This window comes from Salmo salar, chromosome 05 (genome assembly GCF_965601325.2).
Source record: "Salmo salar chromosome 05, fSalSal1, whole genome shotgun sequence".
Classification (NCBI taxonomy): domain Eukaryota; kingdom Metazoa; phylum Chordata; class Actinopteri; order Salmoniformes; family Salmonidae; genus Salmo; species Salmo salar.
The window spans coordinates 38,025,040-38,037,028 of NC_138295.1; the positions used below are offsets into that span (position 1 = coordinate 38,025,040).

Here is an 11,989-nt window from a genome sequence, read left to right on the forward strand (position 1 = left end):
GGGATTCTTGCGGTCAATTTGCCCCGGATGCCCTTTCCCTTCAGTATCCAGTGTAGACGCCAGTTCTCCCATATAAGCCTTCTCCCACTGCCTCTGACCTTTGACCTTATTGAAGCCTAGTAAAGGCTCTATATCCAAACCTCAGAGGGAACCTCCATGTCTCATCACTAGAGAACGGGATGACCATGCGTGTACCCCATACCCATCTCTTCCCCACCCTTTCTTACCTCCCTCTCTAATCCCATACATTCTCCTCCAAGTCGGCTTCTCCCTTTCGCCAGATCAATGAAACACAGAGAGGGACACATTATTTAGGTAAGAAAAATACTTATATAGCGTCAATGTAAATGAATAAAACACTCTTAAAAGCATGTCCAGAACACCATGGCCTAAATATGTATTATTATGAGATAATACAGGGATAATGAAGATCCTTAAAGACCTGAATGAAACACCTGCCATATCACAGTGCCTGACCGGTGTGACCAGGCATGGCCTAGTATCGATCTACTTACCAAGGTTAGTATCTGTAAAGACTGTAGATCTGTAGTACATGTAGTCTGCCTGCTAGATCTCCACCAGGGGGCACCATTAAGTTACAAACAGACGGAGAGAGATGGAAAAGCTTCTTTGCGTTTCAAAATAAAGATTTCATCAAGTAAAGTACTCACTTAACAAAACTATTTCACAGTTCTACACTTTCAAAATGATGGAATAGATCACATAAAAAATGGGTACTAACACTCAGAAAGCATGCATGGAAGAAGCAGACAAGAAAGCACATACGGCTTAGTTGTGTTTTAGAAATGAACGCTAGTTTAGTTGATATTAGCTGTTGGTATTGGTTTGAGAGAAGGGATATCAGTTTGGGGATTAAGTGGCTTTCTGGACATCTGTAGAGGTCGTACGTGGGCTCTGTTTCATCAGCATGTGACCTGTAATGAAAAAAAAGAACACAGAATTCACCAACGTCCCGCCTACTTCCTGGTGCAAGTATTTAAAAAATAAAATAAAAAGTATAAGTTTAAGGGGATATCGGTGAACATATGTCGTGGTCAAGTCGACGACGGCTCCAGCGCAGTGAGTCGAGCTTACTCAGGTGTTCAACAGAGCATATCAGACCGAGAGCCTAACGCTTCCTTAGGTAGTTCTTTATGAGTTTTAGTTTAGAAAATAATCTCTCCGAAGACGCGACAGTTACAGGGATGGTAAAAAACAGCTTGAATATCATAACAACATCGGGGAAACGGGGCAGAATGGAATGGTGCATCAAATACAGCAGTTCTGCAATATCTTTAATTGAGCCTCTCATTCTCCTTAATGCAAAAGTCCACCCCAAAGCATCCGTTGGTTTTTGTTCTCATTAGTCCATTGTTGACTTAATCCCAAAAATGTTTTGCTTGTCAGCAATCAAGTTTTCAAGATATGTAACTTTGGAAATACAGAAATCCTCCCCATATGATGCATTTTGCGTCACGGGATAATGTCTGTGTTGCTGTATTGGATATAATTTGATTTAATGAAATGTACCTTGAATATTGCATCTTGAATATTGCATTTGTGTAGGCTATTAGCCAGAGAAAACCCTCTGAGTACTCTGAATTTAGTCTCAGGCCGACTACTTTTTTCCTCATTGTTAGGCTATTTGATATGTAATGTTTATTAACAGTTTATAAATAGCAACTAAATAGCAACTAAATACGGTAAAAAAAAAATATATATATATATAAATAGTATACTGCATAATGAACAAAAATCCCTACTAAATTAGTGTTTGGAGGGTGGACTGACTGTGATATTTGGCATTAATAGACTGGTTTTACGCACAACAACTTTGTATCCAAGCTGGGAGAGAGCGCGTACAATCTGCAATGTTTGAATTTCCAACTTGAATTACTGAACAAGGAATTACATGATTGCCACCAGCCAGCAGTCTAAATGGCAGCATTGCAACACCTTGCATAGTTTCTTGAAATGTTATGCTTAACATGATTAAATGACGACCAAATAGACAAACCAATAAAAAGGTATACATTAGCAAAAGCAAAGATATACACAACCTGGCATCAAAGAAAGCCTATCATCGATTCGATAGGCATGCAGCCGTATAGACGTTCAGCTGCCTTCCAGCACCATGGACAGCGATCGGTATGGTCTCTACTTTGTGAGTGGTTGTCTGGCTGTCACATTCGATTTTTTTGTTATTAAGGTGGGGATTGAGGGGGGGACGAACTCCAACCATGCAGGGGTCCAGAGAAACTGCATTATGCCAGTCGGTCATTTAAGATATACAGTATGTCAAATGATATTCTTATTCGCGGATTAATTTACCTTTATCCAATGCCTTTTTATGAAGGTTTTCTATTACGAAAATGTTTTGCAATCGAAAACTTTCATGAAAAGGCATCGGGTAGAAGTAAATGAATCCACGAATACTAATTTCATTTGACATGTATCTTAGATGACCACGTCTTCATGAATTTGATGATATAAACTAGAAGCCTATTCAAAAACAGTATGGGATTTACACCAGGAACTAGGCGGGACGTTCACAGGGTATACAGAGGCAGTTAGTAATGTAAGAGAGAGCTGCATACACAACATCACAGTCAAGACTGTTCATTACTTGTATGTTCAAATAAACTGTTAGTAATTTTAGTGTTTTTCAACCACTCAGGCCTGCTATATTTGGCCTTCTAAACGTTTAGACTGAAATGAATAAAGACGCTTGGTTAGAGTGATATACAGGCACTGTCCACAGGCGAGGTGCTGAAATCCCCGCCAACGGTCTATTGTTGTGTCAAGTTAGGTTAGTAGACAGCAAAACTATTTTATTCATATTTTTCGCGGGTGATGTCATAATCATTGAGTAGACGTCAGAGAATTCGAATAGGTGGATTTGGCGCTACATTTGATTCACTGCCAGCCCATTTGTGTACATGCCCCTTCATACTTATTAATGTGAATGTCAATAGCATACTTAGTAATCAGCATACTTAGCAGAATCACATCAAGCAGTGAGGCCTCTCTCCCAGCCTGACTCTCCTCCTGCGTTAACCACGCGGTGTCACTGTTCACCAGTAAATGTCTCAGCTCTGTTCAGAGGGAGCCATGACATTCTCGTCCAGCCCTGCTGAAGGACAGACCTGTTTCAGCTGAAACAAATATGCCTCTTTATTGTATAACAACGATAATGCTCTGAACAACTGTCTGCTACACAGGATTTCTGCACACTCGTTAATAGCATCCGAGTGTATAAGGAGTCGATTTCTGGCTGGAATTCAACGTTCAGGATGCATCGGGCAAAAAGGTGTTTCTCGGCTGTCTTTGTTATTTGTACGTTATGGAGCAGCACTTTGTCCGTGACTCGGTACTCCATACCCGAGGAGATGGAGAGGGGGTCCGTCGTGGCCAATTTAGCCGCAGATTTGGGTCTGGAGGTTGGAGTTCTGGCTCATCGCGAGGTAAAACTTGAAATGTTCCAAGAAAGCAATAAATATCTGGATGTCAACAAAAAGACAGGGGAGCTCTACATTGTTGAAAAGATGGACAGAGAATACCTCTGCCCATCGAAAACCGCAACAACATGTTTTGTTAAACTAGACGTTATCATTGAAAGTCCCTTGCGCATTTTCAATATCGAGTTAGAAATCAAAGATATCAATGATAATGCGCCTCGTTTTCGTAGAGACAGGGCAGAGCTTGATGTTTCAGAATCGGCTACCCCGGGTGAGAGATTCTCCTTACCAAATGCCGTGGACCCAGATGGTGGTATAAACACTGTAAAAATGTACAAACTCAGTGAAAGCGAACATTTCACAATCGAAATTCAGACGGGGAGTGATGATACTAAATATGTTGACATGGTTTTGACAAAGGCTTTAGATCGAGAGGAGCACGCCGTTCATCATCTAATATTGACCGCTGTAGATGGCGGGGTCCCCGCGCGCTCCGGTACAGCTAATATCATTGTTAGGGTGCTAGATACAAACGACAACGCCCCTCGATTCGACCACACGGTTTATTCCGTTAATATGACAGAGAACTCCCCGATTGGAACGCTAGTAATGAAGCTTAACGCCACAGATTTAGATGAGGGCCCAAATGCAGAAATAAAGTATTCATTCACACTTTACACATCAGAGAAAACACAAGACGTCTTTGCACTGAATCCAAACACAGGAGAGATAACAGTAAAGGGCACTATTGATTATGAAGACATGAAGTTTTACGAGATGCATGTTGAGGCTAAGGACAAAGGACAGCATCCCCTATTGGGGCAGTGCAAAGTTGTAGTGCGCGTTACAGATATGAACGACAACTATCCCGATATCACCGTAAAATCTTATAAGAGCACAGTTAATGAGAATATTCCCGTGGGGACAGTCATAGCTATCGTAGGTATAAGCGATAGGGACACAGGTGACAATGGCAAAGTGAGCCTATCTATAAACCCAAACCTGCCATTTGTTTTGAACAAATCCTCTGACATCCTTTATGAGCTCAAAGTCTCAGAGCCATTAGACCGCGAGCAAGTGCCAGAATATGACATCACACTCGTTGTGACCGATGGAGGAACGCCCCCCTTGTCTGATAATGAAACGATAACTTTACATCTATTGGATGTCAATGATAACGGGCCACTCTTCCCCCAGTCGTTCTACACTATACCCGTTATGGAGAATAACGCACCTGGGGCCTTGCTAAGTTCCCTCACTGCGTTTGATCCAGACCTCCATGAAAACCAGTATCTAGTTTATTTCATCATAGAGAAGGAGATAGTGAACACCTCCATGTCAATGCTGTTCTCCATCAATCCGGAGAACGGTAATCTTTACGCACTAAAGACGTTTGACTATGAGATAGAGAAGGAGTTCCTTTTCCACATTGAGGCCAGAGACTCTGGTGTTCCTCCGCTCAGCAGTAACGTGACTGTCCACATCATTATTGTGGACCAGAACGACAATCCCCCGGTCATAGTGTCTCCGTGGCGCGCGCACGGCTCCGTGGTGGAGGAGAAGATCCCCAGATCCACCGATAAAGGATCCCTGGTCTCCAAGGTGATAGCCATAGACACGGACTCGGTCCAGAACTCTCGGATTACATACCAGTTTCTACAGGTTACCGACGCCACCTTATTCAGTCTGGACCAATACAACGGAGAGATACGTACTATGAGAATGTTCAGTTACAGAGATCCGCGTCATCAACGGCTGGTTGTCATCGCCAAGGACAACGGGGAACCTGCTCTCTCTGCTACAGTTACCATAAAGCTCTCAACAGTGGAGACTGCTGTTAAAGCCTACTCTGACATGACGGAAGTGCCTCTAGAATATGACATATTTTCAGATTTAAACCTGTATTTGGTGATCGGCCTGGGCTCCGTGTCCTTTCTGTTATTGATCACCATATTGGTCACCTGTGTGCTGAAGTGTCAGAAACCAAAGCCCAGCAAAGCGGCTCCTCCCAGTAGAAACAGCGTGATCAGTGACAGGAACTCAACCATCGCAGATTCCACCCTGGTCTCCAACGATGCCTACTGGTACAGTCTGTTTCTAGCGGAGACAAGGAAAGGAAAGCTGGTAGTCAGACAGCCTGTGCCGAAGGCGGGTTCCAGATACATCGTGTCCAGTCTACCAAGGAGCACCGGCCTGACAGAGACCAGCGACTCAGCGGCCTCTACTCTGCAGGTAAGAATAAACTCTTAATTTCAGATATTTAAACAGTTGTTTTAATGAAGTCTTTTATCCGTGTTTGACTCTTTACAAATTCACCTTGTGCGTAAATGTCTATACATTATCTTATTATTAAATGGAAGATACTTCAGTGCTTATAAAATAATACTCAATCTCTATACCATCAGTCTACGAAAACCTTTAAAATATAAATATATGTGGCAAAATCAAATAAATCACATAAAGGCTAGCTTCATTCGTAAGGTCCATCAAAATCTTGCAGGCATCAATGCTCCACACGTTTGCGTCCTCTTGTATGTTTTAGTCAGATGTACAACCTTGTTTTATGCACAAAGTGTCGCTGTTTACCAGCTAAACACGCTATTTTGCGACGCAATAGTCGCCATGACAATTCGTCATAAAGAAGGCAGTGTACAAACCCAGTGGACAGCTCCCAGCGCTGAATCCGTCAAAAATGAGATTATTCTGCCCTGATCGCCCTTAAACACCAAAGGAATTGTGCTATGCTGTTTGAAAGATCTTATTCAGTTGTCTGACATTTTGTTTGACCCGACTGCTTCGTCAACAAAGCTCACAAAGGTAACAATGGAGGCGCGTACCAGCGCACGGCACTGGAGAAGGTACTTCTCGGTCATTCTTATTTTCTCTGCCGCCCTGAACACGGCGTCTGCCGTTACTCACTATTCTATTCCCGAAGAAATGGAGGAGGGCTCCGTTGTGGCTAATCTTGCAGCTGATTTAGGTTTGGATGTGAAAACATTGAGTAGACGTAAGATGCGGTTAGACATTATCTCGAATAAGAAATATCTGGACGTGAACAAAGAAACGGGGGAGCTGTACATTGTAGAGAAGATGGACAGGGAATATCTTTGCCCTGCTAAGACATCTTGTTTTCTTAAAATGGAAGCTATTATTGAAAATCCACAACGGATATTTTACATCGAAATAGAGATAATGGACATCAATGATAACGCCCCCCATTTCCGAAGGGACACCATAAACTTGGATATTTCAGAAGCGACACAGGGCGGTGAACGATTTTCTGTTAACAATGCAGTGGATCCTGACGTTGGTTCGAACTCAGTGAAAACATACCTATTGAGCGAAAATGAGCACTTTACCATCGAAATTCAGACCGGAAGAGACGGGTCAAAATTCGCTGATTTGATACTGAAAAGGGTGTTAGACCGAGAGGAGCAGGCGGTTCATAATCTAATACTCACCGCTGTAGACGGAGGAGTCCCTGCCCGCTCTGGGACAGCCAGCATCATTGTTCGGGTTTTAGATACGAATGACAACGCCCCTAAGTTTGACAAAGACAACTACAAAATCGATATAATGGAAAACTCTCCAATTGGAAGCCTTGTTGTTAAATTGAACGCAACAGACTTAGATGAGGGGACCAATTCGGAAATATTATATTCGTACAGCCTGTATACATCAGAGAAAACACAACAAACGTTCCATTTAAACCCTAATAACGGTGAGATCACGGTGAAGGAAATGATCAATTATGAAGATTTCAGGATCTATGATATGGAAGTCATAGCAACGGATAAGGGGTCCAATTCATTGACAGGTCAGTGTAAATTAACCATTTTAGTTACGGATATGAATGACAATCACCCTGAGATATCAATTAAATCGTTTCAAAGCCCTGTCAAGGAGGATATTCCAGTAGACAGTGTGATAGCAGTGGTGAGTGTCAGCGATAAAGATTCAGGTGAAAATGGGATAGTTGATATTCGTATTGCTGATACATTACCTTTTGCACTGAGAGAGTCTTCTGATAACTATTATGAGTTAGTAGTTTCAGAGCCTCTGGATCGTGAGAAGGTTCCAGAATATGACATAACTTTTACATTAACAGACAGGGGATCCCCTCCACTATCTGACAACGAAACTATGACTTTAGAGCTACTAGACGTTAACGACAACGTTCCACAGTTCCCCCAGTCGTTCTACACTATACCCGTTATGGAGAATAACGCACCTGGGGCCTTGCTAAGTTCCCTCACTGCGTTTGATCCAGACCTCCATGAAAACCAGTATCTAGTTTATTTCATCATAGAGAAGGAGATAGTGAACACCTCCATGTCAATGCTGTTCTCCATCAATCCGGAGAACGGTAATCTTTACGCACTAAAGACGTTTGACTATGAGATAGAGAAGGAGTTCCTTTTCCACATTGAGGCCAGAGACTCTGGTGTTCCTCCGCTCAGCAGTAACATGACTGTCCACATCATTATTGTGGACCAGAACGACAATCCTCCGGTCATAGTGTCTCCGTGGCGCGCGCACGGCTCCGTGGTGGAGGAGAAGATCCCCAGATCCACCGATAAAGGATCCCTGGTCTCCAAGGTGATAGCCATAGACACGGACTCGGTCCAGAACTCTCGGATTACATACCAGTTTCTACAGGTTACTGACGCCACCATATTCAGTCTGGACCAATACAACGGAGAGATTCGTACTATGAGAATGTTCAGTTACAGAGATCCGCGTCATCAACGGCTGGTTGTCATCGCCAAGGACAACGGGGATCCTGCTCTCTCTGCTACTGTTACCATAAAGCTCTCAACAGTGGAGACTGCCGTTAAAGCCTACTCTGACATGACGGAAGTGCCTCTAGAATATGACATATTTTCAGATTTAAACCTGTATTTGGTGATCGGCCTGGGCTCCGTGTCCTTTCTGTTATTGATCACCATATTGGTCACCTGTGTGCTGAAGTGTCAGAAACCAAAGCCCAGCAAAGCGGCTCCTCCCAGTAGGAACAGCGTGATCAGTGACAGGAACTCAACCATCGCAGATTCCACCCTGGTGTCCAACGATGCCTACTGGTACAGTCTGTTTCTAGCGGAGACAAGGAAAGGAAAGCTGGTAGTCAGACAGCCTGTGCCGAAGGCGGGTTCCAGATACATCGTGTCCAGTCTACCAAGGAGCACTGGCCTGACAGAGACCAGTGATTCAGCGGCCTCTACTCTGCAGGTAATACTAAACTCTTCATTTCTGATAAGAAAACTATTTTACTGTAGTCTGTTGTCCATGTATGACTCTTCACCTATTCACGTAGTGCGTAAATGTCTATACATGTGTTGATATTCAAGAGAAAACAACTAACCAACATAATGTTGCTCTATGACAAGTTTTACAATAGAAATGTCTGGCTAAAAACGGAGATCACATATCGACTTCCTTGGTCTTTTAGGGAATTATGCTTCACACATTTACATACATCTATCTAGAATTACTGTAGATATAATATTCAGACATAGTCCAACAAAGTAGAAGGGAGAACAGATGTGCAAGCTTGTTATATGCACAAAGCGTCGCTGTTCACCAGCTAAACACACTCGCTTGTGATGCAATAATCGCCATGACAGTTCGTCATAGTTATTAAGGCAGTGTACGCAACGCAATGGACAGCTCCCGGTGCTGAAAACATCAAAAAAGGACATTATTCTGCTCGGCTCGACATAAACGCCAAAGGAGTTGAGCTATTCTCTTGTAAATATTTGTATTCTCCTTGTTCATGTTGTGTTTGACCTGACTGTTCAGTAACCAGGACATAAAAATATAACAATGGAGGCGCACAGAAGCGCAGAGCACTGGGGAAGGTACGTTTCGGTCTTTCTTCTTTTCTCTTCCGCCCTGAACACGGTGTCTGCGGTTACTCACTATTCTATTCCGGAGGAATTGAAGGAAGGCTCTGTTGTCGCCAATTTAGCTGCTGATCTGGGACTCGACGTGCAGGAACTAAGTAGACGAAAAATGCGGTTAGATATCATTGCCAATAAGAAATACTTGGATGTGAACAAAGAAACAGGAGAGCTGTACATTGTTGAAAAAATTGACAGAGAATATCTTTGCATATCAAAAACAACATGCTTTCTCAAATTGGATGCAACAATTGAAAATCCAGTAAGAATGTTCAACATTGAATTGGAAATACTGGACATTAACGACAATGCGCCTCATTTTCGAAGAGACACAATGCACTTGGACATAGCGGAGTCTACTGCTGCGGGCGAAAGGTTCTCATTGAACAATGCAGTGGACCCAGATATTGGTACGAATTCAATTAAAACATACTATCTGAGTGAAAGTGAGCACTTCAATATAGAAATCCAGACTGGAAGAGACGGGTCTAAATTTTCAAATTTGATTCTGAAAAAGGCTTTAGACCGAGAGGAGCAGTCGGTTCATAATCTAATACTCACCGCTGTAGACGGAGGTGTCCCTTCACGCACAGGCACAGCCAGCATCATTGTCCGTGTCCTGGATACCAATGACAACGCCCCTAAATTTGATAGGGACAGCTACAACATAGATATAATGGAGAATTCTCCAATTGGAAGTTTAGTAGTGAAACTGAATGCAACTGATTTGGACGAGGGTTCCAATTCGGAAATAGTATACTCATATAGTCTTTATACATCAGAGAAAACGCAAGAAACGTTCAGTTTAAACACGAACACCGGTGAAATAACAGTAAAGGACATGATAAATTATGAAGATTTTAGGATATATGATATGGAAGTTATAGCAACGGACAAAGGAACACATTTTTTGTCTGGACATTGCAAACTAACTATCTTAGTGACAGATATGAATGATAATCATCCCGAATTATCGATCAAATCCTTTCAAAGTCCAGTCAAGGAGGACATAGCAGTAGACACGGTGATAGCAGTGGTGAGTGTCAGCGATAAAGATTCAGGTGAAAATGGGATAGTTGATATTCGTATTGCTGATACATTACCTTTTGCACTGAGAGAGTCTTCTGATAACTATTATGAGTTGGTAGTTTCAGAGCCTCTGGATCGTGAGAAGGTTCCAGAATATGACATCACTTTTACGGTAACAGACAGGGGATCCCCTCCGCTATCTGACAACGAAACTATGACTTTAGAACTACTAGACGTTAACGACAACGTTCCACAGTTCCCCCAGTCGTTCTACACTATACCCGTTATGGAGAATAACGCACCTGGGGCCTTGCTAAGTTCCCTCACTGCGTTTGATCCAGACCTCCATGAAAACCAGTATCTAGTTTATTTCATCATAGAGAAGGAGATAGTGAACACCTCCATGTCAATGCTGTTCTCCATCAATCCGGAGAACGGTAATCTTTACGCACTAAAGACGTTTGACTATGAGATAGAGAAGGAGTTCCTTTTCCACATTGAGACCAGAGACTCTGGTGTTCCTCCGCTCAACAGTAACGTGACTGTCCACATCATTATTGTGGACCAGAACGACAATCCCCCGGTCATAGTGTCTCCGTGGCGCGCGCACGGCTCCGTGGTGGAGGAGAAGATCCCCAGATCCACCGATAAAGGATCCCTGGTCTCCAAGGTGATAGCCATAGACACGGACTCGGTCCAGAACTCTCGGATTACATACCAGTTTCTACAGGTTACTGACGCCACCTTATTCAGTCTGGACCAATACAACGGAGAGATACGTACTATGAGAATGTTCAGTTACAGAGATCCGCGTCATCAACGGCTGGTTGTCATCGCCAAGGACAACGGGGATCCTGCTCTCTCTGCTACAGTTACCATAAAGCTCTCAACAGTGGAGACTGCTGTTAAAGCCTACTCTGACATGACGGAAGTGCCTCTAGAATATGACATATTTTCAGATTTAAACCTGTATTTGGTGATCGGCCTGGGCTCCGTGTCCTTTCTGTTATTGATCACCATATTGGTCACCTGTGTGCTGAAGTGTCAGAAACCAAAGCCCAGCAAAGCGGCTCCTCCCAGTAGAAACAGCGTGATCAGTGACAGGAACTCAACCATCGCAGATTCCACCCTGGTGTCCAACGATGCCTACTGGTACAGTCTGTTTCTAGCGGAGACAAGGAAAGGAAAGCTGGTAGTCAGACAGCCTGTGCCGAAGGCAGGTTCCAGATACATCGTGTCCAGTCTACCAAGGAGCACCGGCCTGACAGAGACCAGTGACTCAGCGGCCTCTACTCTGCAGGTAAGAATAAAACTCTTCATTTCAAATCTGCAAAATGTTGTTTTACTGTAGCCTACTGTCCGAGTTTGAGTCTGTATGCGTTCGCCTCGCGCGTAAATGTTTATCTATCAGTACGTACTTTAATATTCAATGGAACACACTCAGTGTCAAAACATGATAATCAATCAACAACATATAGGTCTACAACAACTTTTAAAATATAAATATATTGGGTAAAACCACTTCACCGTTCTAATAATGACTGGACTGCGCGTAATCCACTGGAACTGGGTAAAACTGGGTAAAGCCAAAGAAATAACAAA

At 43.1% G+C, this 11,989-nt stretch overlaps 3 protein-coding genes across 3 annotated transcripts in view; all 3 read left to right on the forward strand.

Annotated features, from left to right (window-relative positions):
* The first annotated feature begins 3,110 nt into the window (after positions 1–3,110).
* Positions 3,111–5,708, forward strand: LOC123743095 (protocadherin alpha-C2). Its single transcript, XM_045718157.2, has one exon. It carries the CDS (start codon positions 3,294–3,296, stop codon positions 5,706–5,708), a length of 2,415 nt encoding a protein of 804 aa, XP_045574113.2. The 5' UTR covers positions 3,111–3,293.
* A 388-nt stretch (positions 5,709–6,096) lies between these two features.
* LOC106604793 (protocadherin alpha-C2-like) lies at positions 6,097–8,798 on the forward strand. Its single transcript, XM_045717723.2, has one exon. It carries the CDS (start codon positions 6,282–6,284, stop codon positions 8,796–8,798), a length of 2,517 nt encoding a protein of 838 aa, XP_045573679.1. The 5' UTR covers positions 6,097–6,281.
* Positions 8,799–9,003: 205 nt separating this feature from the next.
* The window catches only part of LOC106595280 (protocadherin alpha-C2), a 28,733-nt gene continuing 25,747 nt past the window's right edge, over positions 9,004–11,989 (forward strand). Inside the window, exon 1 of the mRNA XM_082975193.1 lies at positions 9,004–11,687. Coding sequence (XP_082831319.1) covers positions 9,282–11,687 — 2,406 coding nt within the window. The 5' untranslated portion in view covers positions 9,004–9,281. The remainder of the gene's footprint in view (positions 11,688–11,989) is intronic.

Bases quoted from the DNA above. Each gene is read 5' to 3' on its own strand.
- LOC123743095 (XM_045718157.2), top strand. From the start codon at position 3,294: ATGCATCGGGCAAAAAGGTGTTTCTCGGCTGTCTTTGTTATTTGTACG.
- LOC106604793 (XM_045717723.2), top strand. From the start codon at position 6,282: ATGGAGGCGCGTACCAGCGCACGGCACTGGAGAAGGTACTTCTCGGTC.